At 42.1% G+C, this 24144-nt stretch overlaps 1 protein-coding gene across 5 annotated transcripts in view; it reads left to right on the top strand.

Moving 5' to 3' along the window:
* The window catches only part of RORA (RAR related orphan receptor A), a 339131-nt gene that overhangs the window by 273200 nt on the left and 41787 nt on the right, over positions 1-24144 (top strand). The window contains exon 1 of one of the 5 annotated variants that reach the window (XM_015872510.3): positions 5401-5498. The exons of the other annotated variants lie outside the window; for them this stretch is intronic. Within the exon in view, the coding sequence (XP_015727996.3) occupies positions 5414-5498 (85 nt within the window). The 5' untranslated portion in view covers positions 5401-5413. Of the gene's footprint in view, positions 1-5400; positions 5499-24144 lie in introns of those variants that run through there. 5 annotated transcript variants of the gene reach the window in all.

Raw genomic sequence — 24144 nt, 5'->3', positions numbered from 1 at the left:
TGAGAAGAAGCTGATCGTTCACACATGGGGGAGGAGTGACATTAAATCTTTTCATAGACAGACATGTTGGTGTTACAAAGGCTTTGTCAGAGTGTGTTCTTTCCATCTCCACGACTGTTGCCCGCAGCCCCATCCCATGGCAGCACGCTGCAGGCTGTAGCCCCACGCACTGGTTTCAATTTCAGATGGAGTTGTCTTAGTTTTAAATGGTAATTTGTGAAGAAATTAAATAGAGCAGTGGGAATAGGATGGTATGCGGGGCCTCAGGTTTTCAGTGTCTCCACCGTGGTTCAGAAGGGGACAAGATGAGGTTGTGGTACTGAATTTCCATCTCTCTCTTCAAAGCATTGGGAGGGTCAAGACTAACTCAGCAGTTTTCTCCATTCCATCCAAGAGCTATTTGCTGTTGAGGACCCAGTACAGTTTACATGGGTCAATTAGAAATTGGTTTTCATTGTGTGTGGCACTTAATCAGCATCTCCCGTGTGACTGACAGTGGTCTTACATGTGCTTGGCCCACAGCATGAGATCACCTCCTAGAACTCAGGTAAAATATGGTTCTCTGGTTCTGAGTTCAGAGCAGAGGCTCTGTATCTTCCAAGGGCCATGATCCACATCCCCAGTGGAGGCCAGCTCCTCCCTGAGTCCCAGGTGCTCTTTGCCTGAAGGCAGTAGTCCAGGTAGAGTACGGACAGCCCAGGAGCAGAACTCCCTGGTCATCAGAACACTGTGAGCTTCCTCTCCAAGCAGCGACATTTGCATCCTTTGCTTCTGACTTGCATCTGATGGTATTAATTGCTGTCCTAGCTGAAAGGAGCAGCAGTAACTGCAGACTTCCTATATCAACTGTGATGTTACTCATAATGGGTGTGCTTTTCCATTCAGCGAAATTAATTAGCTCATCTTTGTCTGTGTTTGATTTGGCAGAGGAGTTATTGTGGGAAAACACATTTTCTAGTTAATTTATAGTGATTGCTTCAAGCTCAATTTGGGAGTTAATAAATCCTTCTTCTACTCTGCACAAAACTGCTTATCAGATTTTCACTGTTTTCCCCTTGGTTGAGCTAGATCCTGGCTTACTTTGGCAGCGCTGTAATACTGAGAGATGCTGGTGAGTATTAAAGGTCAGTGAAACTGCCCTTTGATGCAGTGCTGAGTGTGCGGGGCGGGCATGTTGGAGGTGTTCTCAGCTACTGCTGCAGCATCGGCTGCACCGAGGGTGCAAACTGCTGCTCTGCATCTGGGGGAGCTGAGCTGCCCTTGGCCTTATCTTCCTTCAGAGGGACGCTCCCTGCTGTTGCTGGATTAACAGATGTGCTGTAGTAGGTTTGGGAAGAGTTTTTCTTGTACTGCAGGTGCGCTGTTGAATTACAGTAAGTATTTGCTTAAAATATGAGTACATAAGGATGTTTATGACTGCTGGATAGATTCTGGCATCAACAGATAATAAAAATCCCAGACATGTTAATTAAAGAGCTGTAGATCTTTCATTTGAGAAACCTCATCTACATAGGCGCCTTCTAATGGCCGAGGCAGCTGGGCGCAGGCGTCCTGCCCTTGCAGCAGGAGCAGCGCCGCCATGGGGAGGCAGCACGGGTTGGAGCCAGGCTGGAGCAGGGTCGGCCATGGCAGCAACATGTGGGCATTTCATCTCTTGGTGCTCTCTTCGAGGAGCATCAAAATATCCTGTCTGTCTCCTGCACTGGACATCTTGTTGGAAATTAATGTGCAACCTCTCCGTGACGCAAGCGGTGTTTCACTCTTAGGCTGTGCTTGGTTGGTTATCTTGATGCATGTGATGGAATCTGGGTGAGTGCTGGGAACTCCCTTTTGCCTGGACCGGAAAAGACCCTGAAAATGTCATGTTTTCAGTGGTTGGCTCCCTGTGATCCCATGTCCTGAAAAGCATGCTGGTATCTCAGAGTAACTTTAGATTCCCATTCAGAAGGTGAAGTGCAGCACCCGAGTGCCCAGGCACGCAGTGTCAGCTCTGAGCGTGCTGCTTCCATCTGAGCTGCCAGGTGTTTGTGGAAAATGGGAATTGCTATCTGTAACAAATGCTTTCTTTGCATATTCTTTTTTCCTCTAGTATGGTTTCCTCACTTTAAATTCTAACTGGAAATTAGAATGTTCAAAGCAGTGCATTTTTGTGCATTTAGTAGGTTGGACAGAGGCTTTGGTAGCAGTGATAGAGGCATCAGTAGCAGTGTTGGTTTCATTGTGGAAACAGAGCTGAGTTTGGGGAAACTCCTTGTCCTTACTGTTGCAGGTCCAAAATATTCTATTTTTTTCTGATATTTTCCTTTCTGACCACACTGTATATACTTGAAGAAGTGAAAAATAGCCAAACATAAAAGTAAAGCCAAAGCAGAGATCTTTTCACTGGCAAAACCTTACTCTAAAGGATTACAGTTGATTTTAAAACCCTCACAAAAGCTCTTCAGGATGAAGACTCTCATGTGTCTCATAGGGGCAGCTCTAGCGTGTACAGGTTGTAAATTTGCACTCTGTGGTGTGTTACTGCTGCCCACGCTGACTATAGTTCTGTAACAGATGTCACCCATCTCACCACTTAACCTCCTTGGTGTTGTCAGTCTGACCTCTGACGCACCCACTGCAGTTTGAACACTGCCCCAGCGGCAGAGTAGAGCCTGAAGGAGAGCATCCTGAAAACGAGCTCTGTAAAACATACTGATGCACTTGTTTGCATGGGATGGAGCACGTGACTCCAAAGCCAGCTGGCCTTAGATGTTTGAAGAGATCCTGATGTATGGCTGTTGGCGCTTTTTAGTGGCTGGATGTAGTCCTAGTTCAGGCCCGAACTGTCGAGAAGAAAGCAAGCAAAAGCACACTTGACTAGTTAATTACACTTTGTTAAATATCTTTGGGTATATTAGCTACTGCTCATACTAATTTGTAACACTTGAAAAACATGATTGGATTTTGATTTTTATTGAAGTTATCATTCCAAAAGAGTAGCGCAGTTACTGGGGAAATTCTGAAAACCCATTGCTGAGAAACGTGGCTCATAGAGCGAGCACCTCATGAAATTTGAATGTTAGAAGGGGGGATGACTGGCAGCTCCTGTTGTAAGCATGCTAGTTACAATAATGTATAAAAGTTCAACATCAAAGAGATCACTGCTTAGTTTGTGGCAGACTTGTACATCAAAGAACAAACAGAGGACAAAAGGAGCTGTGCGGAGCTGCAGTTTGGCCTCACAGACAGGTCCCCGTGGAATGCTAGGGAGCTGCTTTCATAACGTGGAAATTATCTCTGGTAATCACCATTTCTGATGTGGGGAACAGCTGAGACTAAGATTAAATGCACTCTCTCGGAGTTCTGTCTTGCCAGTGCAGTAGGTACGGGTGCCCCAGCTTGCACGATGTTAGCTGTGGTGTGACTCGGGTGTAGAACGGGGCTGGCAGACTGCAAGTATGCCTACAGCACGGCGCTCACACTGGGTGGAGCAAAAGGCAGATAAAGTGCATAAATGAAAGCTAAATGCCTACTTCTGGAGTAATTGTTCTGTATTATTACACTTGCGGTCACATACTGGAATTGTGCTCCCAGAGAGGTCGTGGAGTTTCCATCCTCAGAGGTATTCAAGCCCCAACTGGACTCAGCCTGGAAGTGGAGTCGGCCCTGCATTGCGCTGGGGCTGCACCAAGCAGTCTCCAAAGGTGTCTTCCAAGACCAGCTTTTTTCTGATTCTGTGAGAATAATGCTTTTATATTAAGGCAGTCATCCACCTCTATTTGTAGTATGATTTCTCATAAGACAAGGCGCGATTTACCCAAAACCACAACCAGCTCCTACACAGCAGATGTCCCCACAAAGTATTTTTCCTATCCTTTCTTTCATTTCAAGCTTCTGCCTCATGGAAGCCAGATGTGGTTTTGCTGATTCAGGCTTATAGTTAAGTAGCTAATGCATTATAACTAAAATCCTAAATTCTCCCTTAAGTCCAGAAGGAAGTTTGTGAATTTCTTCCTGTTGTGCTTTGTTTGCTCACTACCCCCTCCCAGTGGGACGGGGTATAGAACTAGAGGGAGAAGCCTTAGAACAAATGGAAGCAATACTGTCTGTCCTGAGCACATGTCCGGTGTCAGAACAAGGCAAGGTGAGAGAAATTTGTCACAGAAAGTTGTTTGACCGCTGCTTACCAATCAGTGGTGTCACTGCGTTGAACTCAGTGGAGGCTTTGCCATCAGTGTGAATGCATCTGCTTTCATACTACAATGAAAAGTAGGTCACTTCAGTTCTTCAGCTCTTGTCTTCTTCGTTTGTATTTCTTGTCTATATGTGCTGACTGCTTATGCGGTATAAAAATGTTAATCGCGAAATCCGGACTAAATCTGAATTCTCTGAAGTTTAAGTGTGCTTGGATCGACGATTTTAACACTAATTTCATCTTTTATGGAAATATTGTTGTCAGCAGACTTAGGTTTTCTTTTATTGCAGAACTAAAAATATTTAGAATCTGAGGGAATCATTAGGAAATACAAAGGGTTTCTGCTAAAAACCCGAGGGAAACCTGATTAGGCATACTCCTGTATAATTAATTGATGTGCTACTGCACTAAGAGTAGTGCAGCAGTAAACAGAAGTCGGAATGTAAGAGGCTAAGAAGAGCTGCTGGGAATTGTGTAAAAACATCAAGGCTTGAAAAGAACAATTTGGGCACCTCAGGAGAAACCAGCATTTGCATTTGTTCGAAGGACAAGGAGTTCTCCATAAGGCCATGAAAGAGGGAGCTGTGAAGGCTCACGCTTGTGATTAGCACTTGCTTTTGCCAGTGAAACAGCTGTAAACATGTTGGGTATTATTGCTGGCAGTATTCCCTGCTGCCTCCAGGTTGATGCTGTGATTGTTCCGTAGACATTCCTATGTTCTTAAAATATCATCAGGTTAAGCCTTTTATTAATACTGTCTTTAAAATGCACTGGTTTTAGTAAGTTGTCACTTGAAATGTGAAATGGGTCATTTATTTGTACCATTATTTGATCGCTCTGAGGCTAAGAAATTATTGCCAGCACGTGGCCTGTTCCCTTTCATCTCTTCAGAAGAGTTGGGGTCTTCCTTTCACCGCCAGGAAAAAGAAGTCATATTTTTTTGTTTAGAGAAAAAACGTAGTGTAGCTGTTTTTAGGGAGGCCTGTGCGTCTGTTGCCTTGCTGTGTTAATTGGAAGAAACGAGCCGTACTTGAAGAGCTTTACTGAGTAAGTGGCTTTACCTGGGCTGTGTGGGGTGCCTGAGCACTTGTAACAGCGCAGTGCTGCTGCATGCGAGGGCTCAGTGCACCAACATCCAGCCTGCACTGAGGAAACTGAAATTGTTTGCAAACAGTGGCCATTTCTCTCAGGTCATTGTGATGACAACGTGTGTGCCCTGCTGCAAGGAATTACCAGCAGATGTGTTTCTTCCATACTCTTACAGGGTGGAGGTTTCTTCATTCAATTATGTCAAGTCCTGACCTGCTGGCTGGCATGGAGCATGGTAGGAAGAGACGAGCTGCGTGTTTCAGAAAGGCAAACCAAATGAATTCAATTTATACGCTGAACAGGAAGAATTTCTTAAAGAATTTATTTCTGACTTTAAAAACAAAGTGCGAGAGCCTGCCTTTCCCCCTTAAAAATAGCTGCACTGTCAGGTTAATAGCTTGTTATTTCAGAGAGCACATGCACGCGGGGAGAGTTGCCAGTAGCTCATAAAGCCAAAATCCCAAAATGAAATCCTTCAATACTTTTTTTTTTTTTTTTTAATTGCATTGAGCTGAAATATTCCTTAGGGAAGTGCTGGCAAAAACACGATGCGGGGTTTTGTTGCTTAACTGTGTTGGATTGCTGCCGCGCTACTGGAGGTTTGGTAACTATTACAAGTTCAGATGTTCTGTCAGCAGTAGATGGGATCCCTGCATACAGGAATGAATATCTGAAATGGGCAGCGTGCACGGAGGTCCGAGTTGGGCATGTTGCCTTGGAGGGTAAAGTTCGAGCACTGGGAGCACAACCACAGCTGGCACAGACTGATGTGTTTCACAGAAGCACCACTAAGCATTAGAGGCATTACTGCTGAATTTGAACAAGTTTTTGGTTAGGCAGGCGTATTTTCCTTGGTGGAAGTTTAACAGTTTTTGAGGACTCTTATCTACTTCAAAAGTAAAAGTACCTTAATAATTGAAATTACAGAGCATGACTTGAAATATATAATCACCAAATATAATGTGGGAGAATAATTATAATTAATTCTAGTCTTCAGAAAATGCTTTCAAATTTGTATTAAGCTGGATACTAAAATTGTTACTGCTTTGGAAAATGTTCCAAATCTGCAAACATCTCTGTGATGTGCCTTTTTCACAAAGGGCTGCTTGGTCCAAGAGGTTTATCCAAGGAGACAAAACCGTTTGCTTGCTGCTAATCTGGTGCTTTGCAAACAAGATTATAACTTTTGTTCCCATGACTTTTAAAATTTAGGCAGACAGATAATGGGATGGTTTCCTCCCATAAGTAATTAATCTCATTGTAAATGTCAGTAGCATGTAATTTTGAGACTGGTTTCATTTTGATTATCTACTTTTGGGGGGGTAGAGATGGTGGGGAGGGGGTAAAATAATGCAGCATCCCAGGCATTTTGATCATCCGTATCTCATGTGGGCACGGCTTGAAAAATGATTGCCAACCTGTGTATCCCAAAGCATGTGTTAGGCATTTACCTTCCTTTCCGAGACTTGTTGTACCAGAGACTGTCCAAAAAAGGAAGTTGTGCTTCAACTTAATGCATAACAAGTTGTTGTAATGGGCCTGTTGGTATTTCTGTTTGTGTCAGTGGAGTTCCTTGTATCCTCTTCGGGTAGTGAAGCCAATAGGGAAACGAGGCGACTCTCAGAGGAGCTGTGCTTAGTACTGTTGATTGAAATGGTGCTCCTTCTGTGCTGAGAGCAGGGGTCTGAGTCACCAAATCAAATAGGATTTAGCATGGCCTGGAAGAATAAAAAGTATTCCTATTTAAAATAAACAAAGATTGGTGAGTGTAAATACAGTGTTGGCTTTCAGGTAAGGCACCGTACTGCAATGATACCCAGTAAGAAACTGAAGGACTGCATTCCCAAAGAGAAAATACGTGTAACTGAGAAGGAATTTAAATAAGCATGTATTGATTTCCCTGTGTGCTAATTCCATCACAGTAGTTCCAAGTGCATTGTTCAATTGAATTAAACAACCCACATAATATTTTAAGGGATTGTTCCTTAACAATAACTGTTTTTAATGTCAGAGGGGGCAAATTAAGTTGGTTGCACAATGTATCAGACGCTGCAGAATGTTGTGGATGTTATTAGTTGTTAAGTAACCAATGGTAATACTGGCAGTGTTTTAAATCTCGAGGCATTGCATAAATAATTCTAGATGAGAAGAATAATCCCGGAAGTTATCCAGTCTGACTTCTGGGATGGCTGTCCCGGCACTGTCTGAAATGGGGTAAACCAGGCAGTTGTGCTCTCTTCATGGAGTGCTAAACTTCCCCATCCAAAAGCCACAGCAGGCTTTATATTGGAAGTTATAAGGACCAGAGCTGGGTGGAATCGAGTCCAAACCAGTGGCACAGGACAAGTCTCTGAGTGCCCTTAGCATCGTAGTTGTCACGGTCCTGTCTTTCAAGTCCTTTCTAAATGAGCTGATATTAAGCTTGTAAAGCACTTAAATCTGTCAGAAGTTACATCTGTGATAACTGCCTGCCCTCAGCTGTCCTGAGCTTGGGCTTTCTCTGCTGTGGGGCAGATTTTACCTTCACTCATCTGTTAGGTACCTTCTTCCCATGGCTGCTGTCAGAGAGCAGCCCCTCCTTGCCACAGCGCTGCTTGCACAGCTCTTCTCTTCCCCAGGAGAGCACTACATAATGCTGGATAAATTCATGCTTCTCTTTTTCCTCATTTCTTTCTCACTCTAAACAAATCTTCGTTTAATTTTTTTAATGAAAATGTTCTTTATTCTGCAGTGAATCTATCAGACAAAGTAAACTGACATGTCGAATAATAGCCTTGTGGTTTCCAGCTTTTCCTCCTTGTTATAAGTTGATGCAGAAGGTCTATTTTGATGCTGTTGCACTGTGACGGATGAAAAAACTGTGCTGACTTTTATCCAGGAAATGGAAGCAAGAAGCTTTCTTTCAAGGGCTGTAGATCAATTGGTGTCTTACAGAAGTAATACCATGAAAGGAGGGAAGAACTCCTCTTTGATACTGGAGTCTTTCTATTCCAGTCGGTACAATAATGGGCTTTTGAATTAAAGGTTTGTTAAAGCTTGTATCTGTTTCAGAGTACTGACAGCTCAAACTCACTAGCTGAGCCAAAACTTAGATATTTATCCAAGCCTGTTAAAATCAGAGTTTATGTTGACTGGACTAATATCTAAGCTCTAATGCCACTTTTATATAGAAGGCTGCTATTTCAGTGTTCGGTGAAGTTCTTTACAATATGCCTTTAAGTTATGATTTATAACTGGATTCGTAATTTATAACTGGATTCATGGAAATAAATGCTTTCGGCCAAATGCTGTTGAACTAATTCTATTTTGAAGTCATTTATTGTATTTAGCTCATTCCAGAATAAAGGGGGAAAGGCATCTGCTAACCCTATGTAAAAATGACAACAGAATTGTTTTATGAAGAGGCTGTTGGCTCTCTTAAGCTACAAAGAAGGGACGTTTTGTTGGGTTATTTGTGTTTTTGTCGTGTTTTGGTGTGTTGTGTTTTTTTAATGAAAGAAGTGTGAACAGGAGCTAGATAATGCATTATTGTGCTGCAAAAACAGTTCACTGTTGAACAGGCATTAATACAGTTAATGCTTTTCTCTTTTATCGTGTTAAGGTCTTTGCTTTGCAATAGGATCTGGTTATGCTTTGAGCCTACTAGATTGTGTACAGTAAAACCCTTCTATTCGGTAGTAAATCCATTAACTCTTGTCAGATTGGTAAATTCTCAAGGTAAATTTCCTCTGATGTATTTTCAATTGAATAATTAGTTTGCTGTGTTCAGGCAACTTAATGTAAGAAAGAGAAGTTACAGCTTTGACGTCTCATATATAGTGCAAAGCTTACAATAACGTGCTGGCTGATCATCAAAACTAAAATTTAGATACAATCAAAACACGATGATTTCTAATGTAATTTTTGATGATCCCTTGGAGTATGGAGCATGAGTGAAAACAACAAACCTACGCTCTGCTGATCGCTGGGATCTGTGCTGCTTAAACATCCTCCCAGCCTCAGTTCCTGAAGCTTCCAATTCTCCATCCAAAAAGAATTCTGAAACTTTTTCCTTTAATTTAGTTTTGCCAAGGAGGATTAGCGCTGTAAAAACAGATTGGGAAATGAGCACTGCAGATATTTTTAGACCGAAGCGTGATACTACTGCAATCTCCATCTTCAGTGCTCCGTTTTGGTGATTCCATTTGGGTGGATGTAAGAATCCTCCCTCTTGGAATTCATGTCTCCCTGGGACTGCACAGGCTGCGTGCAGTACTGTCATCTTGCTGAAGTGCTATGTAATTGCCTGATCCTCTTGCCTTTGCTGTCTAGTTCCTCATTTCTTTCATTTCATTTCTTTCATTTCTCCTCCTTTATGTCAACGTTCTTCATCTCTAATTCACTTTCTTGTGTTCTTCTTTCACTCTCTTTCGACAGCAAGCTGCTGGTGCCAATTTAATGCCTTTATCAGTATAGTTAAGGGTAACAACACAGCTGCACCTTTACTCCCTTTTTAGCCATCTGTTTCATATAATCATGAAAGATGTGGGCCCCCAGAACACCTCTGTGCTTTACCTTTCCTACTTTTTATGCACTGTTCTTCAAGAGATCTTTGTTCCTTTAGCAGCCTTCTGAAATAGCTCCAAGCGCACCAGAGGTTATGACAGCTCCAGAAACCATGTCTCCAGATGGGCTTTAATTGTCTTTCCATTTACTAAAATTCCCGTGTGCTCTGTAAAGCCACAATTCTCCCTCACCACACTGAAAAATTCCTGATTTTCTTACCACTTTATGACAGTCTGGGCCAGGGACCCCAGCACAGGCTCTGTGGTGGACACAGGAAACTTAATTTGTGCCTACTCATCTCATCACTTAGAGAGAAACTGTTGCCTTCAGATTCTGAATGTTGAAGGAAAGAGCAGTGGAAATAGCTTGCCAAAGTGCTACAGTTGCTAAAATGACTAATTTTTATGATGAGCTCCCTAGATATATACAAACAGTTGTGGTTACAAGTGTGATGAATGACAAATCATCCTCAGGAGATGGATTTTCAGAGGAGATCACTCGAACCCCCACTTTGCTCATGGATTGCTTAGGAAATGTGAGTTTATTACGATGAACTAGCATGAAGCAAGAAGTCTGTATGAATTTACTCTTAAACAAGCTGTTAATTGATTAAGTAAACAGAAACAGAATTACAGTGAAGTGTGTTTAACAAGTTTAGGAACCAATATAGAGAGCAAGGAAAACATGAAAGGTCATCCCACTTCTGTATTACCACTAAACAGGGACTCTCTTTTTATCTGAATGTACTTAATATTTGTTTGTGTATGTATGTGCCAGATCCTAACCCAAACCATGGTCCCCCACCTCTGCTATAGTGACACAGTGATATAGTGATGGACAAACTATCTGCCTGCCCTCACCTTTATTTCTCCCTGAAGGGGTTATCAAAACTTTGTCTCACAGAGGAGAACCTGACGCGGGCACATTGCTTAATGCAGGTAGCTATTAGATGTAGTTTCGTGCTTATGAGATTGTCCAGAGCAGCAGTCTACCAGCAGTTTTGATCACAGAGCCCTATCAGTGTGAAAAATAAAAGCATGCCCCTCCAGTGTACCTATTTTTATTTATAAATTAGACATACACACCACCGTACTAATATTATGTACATTATAATATTATGTGTATGATATTCTGTGCACATATATATGCACTGAAAGTGTAATGAAAAGGGATGAGCTATAGATGAAATAAACACTGTTTCTAATGTATTTATCAGTGAGAAAGAAAGCTCTTCCTGTACCTTGGTGGATTGTTTTGTGCACCCCACTTTGCAGGTGAGCAGCTGAGAACATGGAATAGTTTGTTGGTCAGTACCAAAGCTTACTTACATCATTCTGCATATTTTGTATTCTGAATGTCCAGAGCCTGCCTAGCAACTAAAAGCTCTGTAAATAAGCATCGTGTCTGGTGACATCCATATTGCTGGTAGAAAGCAAGACTGAAAAACAACTAGATAGAGATCCATGGGCCAAAGCATGGATGAACTGTGTTGTAAGGTACAGCTTTATATTCACTACCTGGCTTTCTGCAGGAGTTCCCAGAGGTGGTTAGGGGGCCACTAACTCTACTGAAGCCTTCCAGATAAATCCATCAGTCATGATCAATGTGAGCAGTTCTGGATGTAGTTTCCTGTTTTCATGGGCTTGTTGCAGTTCTTGGACAAACTATAGGCTGATGATAGTGTGCACTTTACACTTATCCATGAAGAGCACAATTCAAGTTGGAAAATGCTTTCTTTTTTTATAGTGTGTTTCTACCTGCAGCCCTTCCCTCTCTTTTGCCCTGCTCTGGCTTTTGGGAACTGATGGGCAAAGTTAGTTAATTTTAATGGCAGCTGAGAATTATTCTTGGTGTTTGTACTTGTTGAAGTTGCTTGGCATTATGTTGTTCTTCCATGCATCTAACCCATGGCTCATCTAATTGCTGAAACAAAGACATCTTCAAACTCCATTCAGAAACTGGCAGTCGCACCTGTGGGCAATACCAGGCACAGAGCATCCTACAAACAGCGAAAATCATTCATTTGTGCTTCTTTGTTCTTCTAATGGCTTCATCATTTTTGTCCCTTTCTGAACTGCCCGGTGAAGTGCTTACATCATCATCAGTCAGCTTGTGTGGTGCTGTTGTGTCTCTTATGATCTAAAGCTGTAGTAGAAGTCAAAGCATGAATATAGCTTCTCTTTTAATACTAATTAGAGCTAAAAGGAGTGTCTGCTTGTTTGGTGATCACACTAAATAGAAATGTTTCTTTGTCACTAACTGGTACATGAAACTTGAGCAGGCTGCTAACAGAAACCTGACAGCGTTCTTAGGCTTGATCACTGCTTCCCAGAGCTTCACAGCTGATCAAGTAGTTGTTTCAGTTCTAACAGTTATTTTGTTCTCAGTTTTCAAAAGACCTTCAAGAAAGTGGTTGCCATGAACTACTGAATCCATTGGATGCTTTCTATCATAATGTCATTTTGCTTCATTTGAATGTGATTAAGGACTACTGCTGCCTGTTGTCTTTTGCACTTGGAGTTACAGAAGACAAGCAAACAAAACAAATAGAAGAGCTCAGGTATATTTAAAGAATCTTTGACTTCATCTGTGCGTATACTTGCTTCTTTCTTGTCTTTTTTTTTTTCTTTTGTTGAATACTTGAGAGTTGGCAATGCTGTGCAGTAGAACAGTGAAACGTAAACATCACATGAAACAGGAATATTGTATGGCATCCCATCCTTGTTTTGCTTGAAAACAATACTTGATCATCTTGGCCAGGCTGCCTGAAGACAAAACCTAAGGGATGTGAGTAACTTTGGCTGCAACTTCACTGACACATTTGGGAACAGTGCCCAGCAATCAGTCACACAGCACAACTCATCGCCAACTCCTTGATGGCTCCTACCTGTGCAGGAGCGCTGCCATCAGCCTGGCACCCTCCTGCTCCAGGGCCACACCTGCTGCCCTGTGTGTTTGGGCTATGTGGACACATGGTGAAAGGAGAGGGTTGTTTCTCTGCTGTGCCAGACGGTGTGAGCCACAACTCCTTTTTCACAGCTTTCTCAGGGAGCTGCTGGCCTCGGTTGGTTTATTTTTCCTCTCTGGCAACGTGACTGAAAAACCGTGGGAATGTATTTAAGACAGGTACCACCTAGGAGTGGCAAGTCCTGTACCTTCCCACTGCTCTTCCTGGGTAACACCTAATTTCAGAGGATCACTGACATCAGATAAGGGGCCAAGGAAGCCTTTGTTTGCATGGGCTCCATTCGACTGCTCACTTCACTTTAGGGAAGACTTTATATTCCAGGGTCTAAGATGAAAATTACTGCCCAGCTTGGTAATGCGTGTTTTTCATCTCTTGCTTCTCAGGCAGTCGTGCACATCAAGACCTGGCTGCTCTGTTATTCCAGATTAGGGCTGCAGTTTCTGCCTGGAATAGTTGTTTGGCTCTTTGCTGCTGCAGTGTAAAAGTATATTGGTCAAAGCATTCCCCACTGCTAAGCTCCCTAAGGCAAGTGAAAAATACTTGAACGGTTTTGAAGATCAGTATTGTTGCTTTAAAGGGAGAATTCAGAGCTGTACCACTGCTAGTAAAATACAGCTTTGGTGCCCTGATAGCGTATATTCCAGAAGTGTATGGTCTAATTTCAAAATGGCATTTCTCCAGCTTCTTTTTGGCAAGCAGTGCTTCTCCCTGCCCTGGCAGAATTGATTCCAAATTCTTAAAAGTTACAGCTTCTCAGTGATTGTATTTCCTCTGTAATCACTTGCATTCTTTATATATTAGGAAGATAAATTACACTCAGTTGTACTAGGATATAAACAGGCTGGAAATCTACTGGAGCACGGTGATGGCAAAGTCCCAGCCATAGAGCTGAGTGTGAAGATATGTGGGAAACCCCAGTGCTGCTCTTACTCTGTATTTCCAGTTCTGAGAAACATGAAGGATCAGAACAGGCTTCCTCCCTTCCATAACACTGTACAACAAGAAGTTGAATTTGTGTTTCAAAAAAGTAATGGTGCTGATTAATTGGTCACGAAATGGTAAGGAATCTTATTTCTTTAAAGAAACTTAGTAATAATTTTGGAGCATGCTGATCTTGAATGTCATTAATTATGCAGCAAAGCTTCTGACACATTAATTATACCTCCTGTGAGTAAACACAAACCAAAGATGAAGCGAACCTGAGCTCTGACTGAGAAATTCGAAAGTAGTCATTTGTTGCACGTGTTCTGGGGATCCTCATAGGCTGTTCTTACTGCTCAGATGTAATGCTGAGAGAGGTGATACTGCGATGAAGGAAGTGAATTCACTGGTGCACAGCAGCAGTGAAAAATCCATTTTCCAGTACTGAAATATGGGCTTCAAATCAAAGGCAATGTATGAATATTCAGTTCCCGTGACCACTAAGTTGCCGCATTTCCAAACTGTTGACATGTGTGTTAGGCAGTAACTTACAACAGAATTTTCCATTGCTTCCCTTGCTTTTTGAAAGTACTGTGCAGTTCCTAATTGTACAGTTGCTTTTCAGTGGTCTCTGAAAACCAGACTTGCAGACTTCATAGAAGCTTTGCCTTGTTTTTTGTCTGTCAGTGTTGCCTGTTTGGATTGATATTTTTTACAAAATGAGATAAATGGTTTGATACTCCTCGTTAGGTAAAGCTTGTGATAGCAAAGATTGCAAGTTTGTCTTTGCTGTATAATTTACAGAAAACAAAGACTCGTGGTTTAGTCCTTTCTCATTCGAGCCTCTTTTGTCACTGTGGGTAAAGCAACAATTAGTGATGCTCCTTCTTGTTTGTAGCCTGTTTCTGGTCACTGTCGCTTGAAAGCTGTTTTTTATTTTACTGCACTTGAATTTCACATTTAGGTATTGAATTGGGTGGGTATATGATACTTAGAAGATTATGTTTTGTCAAATACTGTGTATGTTTCAAGTGCAGGCCAGGTAGTAGACACTGTGTAATGAAACACAAAACGTCATCTGCCACAATGAGCTTATATCCTAAAATCTGTCGTAATCAACGTGCTTATTGTAGAACTTTTGCTTTCTCCAGTGAGTTGAGACTTTGAGTAATTGTGGAACGCAGCGTGTCCAACATAAGACTGTTCCAAACCAAGTAAATCTTTCAGTATTTCTCCAATTCAGTACAATTTTGTCAGCGTATCATATATAAGCTGTGCTGACAGCTTCTCATGGTGGCATTTCATTCCAAATAAAACTAAACGCAGGAGATACCCTGCGTTATATGAAATCCATACGGCAGTATGTTACCAAGAAATATATATTCTTAAAAGCTATCTTTGTGGAATTCGGTTAGCTTGGTTTTCTTGAATCGTCTGCAGATCCTATCATCGGTTCTGGAATGTGCTCTTTCCCTTTGCCAGTGCAGCCAGACAGAGCCCTCTGACAATCTCTTTATCTGTAGGGATGTCTATAATGTTAATTAGAGAAGTCTTTGAAAAACCGGCTTCCATGAGTTAATTTATGCACAAAACATCACCGAGGGTTGTGTTTTACCTGTTTCCCAACTCGGGGACCAAAGTATAGCTTAGGAAACTTGGCTTGGGCCACACAAGAAGCCTGTGTCATAGCCAAGAATTGAGAGATTCACATTTCATTGCCTGACCACAAGACTTGAGAAAATAAAAAGCTGAACAAAAGCAGATGCAGCCCTAAGAATTTGAGGCTTTGAGTACAGTTTGCCGGCTGCTTTACTCTCTGCCCATAAAACTGGAAGGATCTGCTTTGGAAGTCCAATAGTGCTTATGCATTCCTAGCAATTTATTTGCAAACTACCAGGCTGTTGAGATTTCAGCCTGACTTGGTCTTCAGTGCAAATTCAAACAGTGCAGTATTTAGTTTTCTGACTCTTTTAACCCGCTTGTATAGCTTCAGAATGGTAATTGTTTAGGGCTGCTCCCTGGGCTCAGAGGAGAGGTAAAGCAATTTCCGTGCTATGCTTTTCCAGGAGTTTTTAGAACAGCTGGATCCAGGTTACAAAATCAAGGCAGGATCTGAAATCATGAGACTGGTATTTCAAAGCTTTCTTCAGTGGATTTTTCTTTTCCTTTTGTCTGTACGTGTTTTCTGAGTATATGCTCTCTAATCTAGCAAGGAGATGCAGTAAGCCCAGTAAGACTTGAAGTGCTGTTTACCTACTGAAGTATTTGCATGGCTGCTATTCCTGTTGGTGTATCTAAGCACTCTGCAGTATTTAGTGGATCCTCACAGACGGGAATTCTCCAGTGTTAATATTCTACAGGTCAGAACTGAAGTACAGGAAGGCATAAGCCCAGCTTCGTGATGCTATTTAATCGTGTAACTCCTGTGATTTCAGCGAGACCTTTGCATTTTACAGAAGTTAGGCGCACACATAATTTGACAACAGTTGTGTGAATCGCCCAGGCTCTCACACAGTCCTTGTCAAATCATCTCAGTCCTGTCATAGCAGTCCTGTATTAGCATGAGGAGAATTAATGCTTCACATATTCCTCTGTGAGAAGGTAGGACAATTCAGGCTAGACTGAATGGACATTTTTTAGCTGCGAGGAAAACAAGCTGCTGAAATGATAGCAGTCTCACTTGATGGCTCCTAACGCATTAACAGTGGAAGCTTGAAAAGAAATGCCTCCTAGTATTGCTGGTATGTGTGGGTGTTGTACAAAACCCACTCGCTGATAGTCCACCACAGTTTATATCACATAGAATTTGAGATTTGAATCTGATGTCAGCTGCCACCTTTACATCTCTGCTTCTGTAACGTTTTTCTTAGCCTGAACTCATCACACTGGTGTTGGGAGCAGTATGTTATGAGCTTCCTTTCAATCTAATGGAGGGGACAGGCGGGATATTTTGTAACAGGCAGCTGTGTGCCAGATATCAAAGTCAGAAGTTTCAGAATTGGGAATATGGGGAAGGGGAATGGGATGCAGTCTATCCCTGAATCTCAGATGGCTGAGTTAATACTGCTTGATTATCCTTCACAGTGCAATTATTATTGAACATAGAAGACACCTCCCTGTAAATTCCTTGTGACATAAGGTCTCTGACTAAAATTAGGTCATAGCCATTGAATTGTTCAGTTGTCCACCCACAAGGGAGCTACAGAGACCTCTTTCAATTCCTTGCAATCAAGTAAGTAGCAGTTACTCTCATTTATCCACTAAGGAAGCAGTTCACCAAAAATAATACGTTGATTCCTTCACCCCTCCCTGTCACTAATCACTCCTCTCTCCTAGCTATGTACTGACTTGGCCCTCATCATCAGAGTATCCATGTCATTAATTTTCAAACTTACATCACTTCGGTGATGTAAAAAGTGTTGTCCTCGTTTCACAGCTGGAATTGACACATCAAGTGAGTGGCGTGCCTGAAGTTTCACAGCAATCATGGCCATAGAAACCACTGACTTATTCATAGACGATTGTGTTTCTTGGAAAACTAACCTGCGTTTCTTGCCCTTGTTTTTGCTACTCTCCTTTACCCCCTCTTTTTGATTACTGGGCTGATGGTTCAGTTGTCTGAGCATTCAAAGCAGCCATTGACTAGCAGGGCCAAATGGGTACACCTCTCCCTCACGTGAGCACAAGGAGCATCTCTGCTGCCATGTGGGGAATTAAATCAGGGAACCAATTCATGGTGAAGTTATTCTACCACAGAACAGTTTTCACCATGTCTGTAAAGCCTCCCCAAAACAAGGTGAAAGGGCAGCTGAGAAGTGCAGATGTGTTCTTGTGATGACTTTACTTGTGACCTGTGTGGCAAGCTTTTCTTGTGTGGCTGCTAATGTTAAAAATGTTTGGCTCCATACAAACTTATTCTGCTTGAATTTAAACTATTTGCGAAGAGTTTTAAGTGCAACCAGAGAAAGGCACTATTACCAGGATGAGTCCATTTACAAAGGGAGTAATTTAAGTGTTGCAGATTGCTACCACATCATGTCTTGCAACACTTGGACCTGCATCAGCCCGTATTACCTTGCCTCTCTACCCTGAGCAGTTCCTTAGAAAACAAGACAAATAAAAAATGGTGTGTGGGGTTGTTTTTTTTTAGTCATTGGAGTATCATCTCGAGGAGATTCCTGCTGTGACTTTGATGTAAGAGTCACACATACAGGGAGAATATCCTGCTTTGCTGATCCCTCTCCCAAAAGTGGTATTTAGAGAGCTTCCAAACTGCCCTTCTGAGATGTGCTTTTAGCTTTCAGAACAAACCATGGATTGAATCCTGCTGCTGCACTTCAAGAGCTGCAGTGTAGGAGGACTGCCAGTGGGCAATGATGCCCTCATCCTGACTATATCAGAAGACCAGTAGAGACTGAGTAGGCAGGGGACTTCAGGCAGGGACCTTGATGTGCTTGTAGGTTGCTTGGTGATGACTAAGGCAAGATGAGAGATGACAAATACTTGGAAACAAAAAAGTTTTTGTTTTGTGGGTTTGTATTTTTTTTTCACGTTTAAGAAATTGCTGCAGAAGGGAGCAGACTTTTTAACAACTGTTGTTAATATTCTTTTGAACAGCAATGGTATCTTTCCACCTGAACTGCCCCGTGATTCCCCTAAAGCAGCTGAGACCCTGAAGAACTGCTTTGCTGTCAGTGAGGCTGTGACAGAAGGTCTCTGACTATGGGGAGAGGGGGGTTGTTTCTGCTTTTCCATCTTCTGCATGGCACATGAGGCCTCCCCAGGAGAGCAAGAGGCTCTTGTAGATGGACCTCAGCGCTATAAACTGCAGTAGAGGAAAAAAACTGCCCTGTATCAGATGCAGCCACAACCCCATTGCCAGGCATTACAGGAGCAGCAAAAGTGTGTGGGATTGTTGAACTCGTTTAGTTGGTTCAAGCTCAAACTGACACGAATCAGTTTGCTTTTCTCTTCCCCTGTCGAGTACAGATTGTAGTGTAACAGCGCAGCCACTCCATGTAGTAGGAAGCAAACAATAACCAGATTTTAACATAGTTACTAATTCTTTGGAAGGAGGCAGTGTTAGCAATTACAAACTAGACTAGACATTGGTAAGAACTTACAAAATAATTACAGGCTTCCTGAAGTAACGCAGTGTGAGTAATAACAGGTTTTAAAACATTGTTATGAGCAGGAGTTTATACCGAAACTTCATCCTGAACTTTGAAACCAGAATACATAACTCTCACCGTGCCACAGCCAATGCTTGTCCCTCTCCACAGAAGAACGTAGTCTCGCTTTATTGTACAGCAAATGTTCTGTGGTACATTATTTAAATTAGCATATAATAGAAACCTAATTGCCCACTAGGGCCCACAGCTTTAGCTGGTGTAGATCAATGTGCTTCCACTGAAGTCAGTGTAGCAGTGTTGATTTTCACCCCTTGAGGATCTGGCTCAGCAGCTTGTTTCTATTCCAGGCATTGTTAAAGGAGATAGTGCATTTAGAATATTAAACCGTGGCATTGTCAGAGATAGCCTGCTCAATTTATGTGTGAGCGAAGAGAGAAAAAAAAGAGGTAAAACTATTATTTTTATCTGAGGATTTCAATTTACAGTGTCAGTTATTCATATTGACTGATCTGCTACAACAGGGAAATCATAAACGTTGGGGTCATCTTGCTGTGGTTTTAATTTCCTACGTCTGTAGTTATCTAATCCTCTCAGTGTGAGTGAGCATGATTAGTATTTACTTCTGTTCTGTGTTCCAGTGCCCTGAGCCAGGTCCTGTGCTAAATCCAAAGTGACTCTCCTACTTCCCTGACATTAACTTACGCTGCAGTAATTTAAGTAAAAACATAAACTTTATGTTTGAAGCCCCTGAACATCTTCCTTCTATGTGGATTGTTCCCAGATATTAAGGTTTGCAGCATATTTGTTGGCGATTTTAATTGGTTTTGGATTTTTTTTTTGGTAGCAGTGTTTTCTGAAACAAGGGTTTGGAACGAAACTGCCTGCTTGATTGGGACACAACCGGGAACACTGTTGCAGCTGTACAACTGGTTCGTAAATTGCTACAGTAAGAACAACAGCTGTCTCTCTCTCTGGAGAGTCAAGTACCAAAGTGAATAATAGTTCTTCACTTTATCAAGTGGCTTTTACAATAATTTGGAATGCTTGGTTCAAGAAGCTTATTCTACTTATGAATGCTCCATTCAGGAACAGAGAAACTTCAGTTCTGAGCCAAGCCAACAATCCTTCTTTGTTGAAGTTGTTTCCTCCCATTTCACTGCCATTATTCACAGACCTCTGGCTGCTCCCCCCACTTACCTCTGCTTCCATTTGTCCCCTGGTAGCTCTGGATAACCACAGCTATTCTTCTGAGAGTGGGAACGTGGGAGTTCTGGTCAAACATTTTGGTTCTTTATCGAGGACGGTGTGGTAATGGACTGTGTATGAGTGGTTTAAAACAGCACAGTGTTTAAGCTCTCAACAGTGTGAGTTGCCTGGTGTTCTCGTCTCTCTTCTGGCATATGCAGAATACAGGCATACAGCATCGGGAGTGATGAGTAAAGGCTGTTGTGAAAGGGTTTAGCAATTATCAGTTTCATTCTCGGTAAAGCGCTGCATGGCTTCATTCAGCTCTGATTATGAGGTGGTTGCTTGTTTTTGTTTGTCCTGACAAAGTGATGAAGCATAGGTCAGTAAATGGTTTTTGTTATCTTTGGATAAGGTGATTACAGTAATACAGGTGCTGTTTCTATATTTTCCCCTAACCTTTATCAAGCTTCCTTTGTTTTAGGAAACACAGATCGAATCCTTTCACTACTTGCCTGCCTGCAATTGTCTTTTGGCCTTTAGGAACTTGTGTTGACCATATGAAGCAAGTTGGTCTTTTTCTTGTAATCTCTCAAATGCATTTTAGAATTGATTCAGTTGTTTTCTTCTGATAATTTCCTGTTCATACTTGCATTCTGCACAGTGTGTGTACTCTGCCTGGCTCTCTGGGGCATAGCATTGTCTTCTTCTTCTCTGTACTCTCACACCTGTTTGAAGAAGATGTGTCATGTTTTTATGGTCGTTGCTGTTCTCTGGTTCTTTGGGGCATCATTTTGTAATTTCTATATATATATATGATGGTAAGGCAGTGCTTCAGGTTCCTTTGTTTTCACTAGTAAGTTTTTCAGCCTTGATATGTTTTTATGGTGCTTTTCTTCCTGCTCAGAAACACGGGAACATTTAAACATATGTGGCCATATTTATGTAACGTGAGTCATCATCTCTTGAGGTAAGGATGCTGTCTTGCGTGTGTGAGAATAACAGTGTAATGTAATTTTGGAATCTGAAGGCCAACTGGCACAACACTGAAGATGGAAGCTTCCCCAAGCAGTTAATCGTGTTAGGTAACTCATGATGCAAACTGTTGTGCTCTCTAGAGTATGTGGACCTCTTACCTGGATAAGTTAGAAGAAAAGCTGAATGAACTTTAAGAGCTGCAAAATACGCTGTAACTATACGGCGGAAGATCAGCTGATTAGTAGTTTGCTTGTATCACTTTACTCCCCAGTGAGGTCAGAGTAGTAAGGCTATTATATGTGGGGCTTTTTGCTTTTTTGTTAGGAAGAAGCAGGATTGCTAAGATAATGGGTGAAGGCACTGGAGCATTCATGGCAATAATTTCTAAAAGTTGGAGATAAATAGGCAGGCAAAGTTGAAGACTTATCTGGGTGGGGTTATTAGCATTTTGAATACTCTCTGCACAGATGCAGTTATCATTTAATTGACTTTACCTTAGGGAACACTAGAAAATCACTACACAGCCATAAAGGAAAAGCTTTTGCAGAGTCCATAAGGGCTCTGTTCTGCTGTACAAGCAACTGAAGCTGTTACACTAATGGAGTCGCAACAGGGAAGAAGAAAGCCTGCCTCGGATCTGCTACTGTGTGAGTTCAGACATGACGGCCGGTATCTTGTCTTTCCTTTACACGAATCCTAACAAGTAACTTCATTAGCTTGAATCACAGCTGTCACCTTGCTCCTCTTTTGATGCAAGGAGAAGAAAGTCAGTATATTAGTGAGAAATGGGGCCTGTTGCCTCCAGGGGTGATGTACCCCCAGACCAGCCCTGTCCCCACAAGCTGCCATTTCAGCCCAGGGCCCGGCTCACCAATGGATTGTTGCAGAGGTCAGTCCTTAGGTCTGTCTGCCATGCACAGCACTCCTTGCTGGCTGTCTGGGCTTGCTCTGCTGCTCCTTCCGTGGCATTTTTAAGACAGAGGGGATTTCTGCATTCAGGGCTGCAGCAATTTGTGCTACAAATTGGACTGTAATTGCCTGCTCCCCTGAGAGGTGCATGCGATGTGCAGCGTGCCCATTTACCCACTGCACACATGGCTGGTGACAGGGCTCCCAGCTGCTGTGCTGTCCCGCTTGGCAGGCAGCAGTGAGGGGAGGCAGAGCTCGTGGATCAGAGGGAAAGGCAGATATAGCCACCCTTCTCCTGTCATGTCCTGTGTGTGATCTGTGGAGCTGAAGGAGCAGCGTGGGAATGAGAAAATGACCGATTTGATTTCTTCCCTAAAGTTGGTTTTCAGTCAGGCGTCTGGAACAAACAATTCAATTACTTTGAATTGTAAATGATTTTTGTAGAAAAAGAATGGGTTGTGTAGTGTTCAGTGAGGCTGCAGTTAGACCTTGTGTTTGCTGTATTTTCAAAGAGCTGTCCGGAATTGCAACACAGTGCTGTGCTTGTATGAATACAGAGTGAATTCTTAGCAGGTGCATTACTAGATTGAGGTGGGTGTTCGGTGTCTGAGCATTTCTGGTCCCTTATCCTGCTGATTCGCTGGAATTCTCCACTCATCAGGCCTGCACAGCAGGTGACATTGAAACCCCCAGTTCATCAGTGGGAGCTTTTCATACAGAATAGTTGCTTGTTTTGTTTGCAGTTATTATTTTTAAATTTGCTATCTAAGCATGTTAGGGTTTTATTGGTATTATTCCTTCAGCAGCAACATCAGTTACTCCAGGCATTGTTTAAAGCTTATTTTTGTGCATTTCTTAGTGAGATTTGGCTTAAAGCAAAATCAGTAGAGGGAAAAGAATTAGTAAATCAAACCCTTCCTTTCCCTTTCGAACCTCTAGTTTTTCCACCCTCAAGTAAGTACATGAAAGGAGTTTAACAACTTTAAATTGGATTTTGGAATGTCAGATGACTCTAATAGCCTTTATACACAAATAACAACAGAAGAGCTGATTATTATTTCTGGGCTCTGCGATGCACTTATGTAATCATTAATCTTGGCACTTCTTTATCTCCAGCAGATTAGGAGGCCACTGTCATTTTGAAGACTGCCATTAAGTAGACTTCGTTAGTGTTTAAATATGTGAAGCTTAACTGTAAGCTTCCTTAATGTATATGATGGAGTTATCCTGTGCACGAAGCATTCTAATAGAGCTGTTGTAATAAGTTTTAGTCACGTATTTGCTGCCATGGAGTCTGAACTGAGACGTGTTTTAATGTAGAACAGCAGGTACACAGCATCTGAGGACACTTCAAATGCTTTTTAAGTCTTAAGCATTAAAAACAGCAAACAAACTTGCTGTATCTTCTCCCTTTCAGTTTGTTTTGTCACAGAGAGGCAGGAAATTAAATGCTATGGAATGAATAAGCAAAGGAGGGTTTTAATGAAAGCCATAACACCCAATTAATTGTGGCAATGGAAGATCTTACACCAGGCCTTTTCTTTCCACAAGCCTGTAATTTTCAAAAACATTTTTGTGGGCAAGTACTTATTTTTTCTTTCATTATCCATGTCAGAAAATGAAGATGGTTTTCAAACTCAGGATAGCTTATGCAGACGTGATAAGGAGATAAGAACTGTAGTGCCAGAGCCAAGGCTGGGAAGATGCCATGAATGTACTTGGTAGGGGGAAAGTACCGTAATGCGATGTTTGAAGAAACTTCAGCCTATCAAATTTCCATCTCCTCTGATATGATCCTTGATGTTATCCCTCCTCATCTAGCTTATGGGAGCAGTTCATAGCATATCTTCCTCTGAAGGGGGAGAGAAATGTGTGCCCAGCGGCAAACAGGCAAGGCACAGTGCCCTTCAGCAGCTCCCCCAATCCCTGACAGCTGGGCAGTCCTTTCCATGCTTCATGAAGATAAGGACCACCAAGAAACTTTCATGCAAGTCCATGAAGTACTGCTAAAAGGAGTTTCATTAATCTGATGGGAGCTCAAAGAGGAGCTTTGAAAGGGCAGGACAGCACATATACACTAAAAACAGGTGTGATGAACAGCATCCATAGTTGTTTGTTTGTTTGTTTTTAAAGTGTTCCCATGTCAGCCAGGATAACACCAAACTGACTTCAGAAGAAGTCCTTTCTGTGAGGTTTGAGGGATTCTGGTTTGGGCTTCAGTAGGTGAGATTCAAGTAGCCAAA

This window comes from Coturnix japonica, chromosome 14 (genome assembly GCF_054131305.1).
Source record: "Coturnix japonica strain WE chromosome 14, WE-NBRP24, whole genome shotgun sequence".
Taxonomy (NCBI): domain Eukaryota; kingdom Metazoa; phylum Chordata; class Aves; order Galliformes; family Phasianidae; genus Coturnix; species Coturnix japonica.
This window is presented reverse-complemented; position numbering and strand designations above follow the sequence as displayed.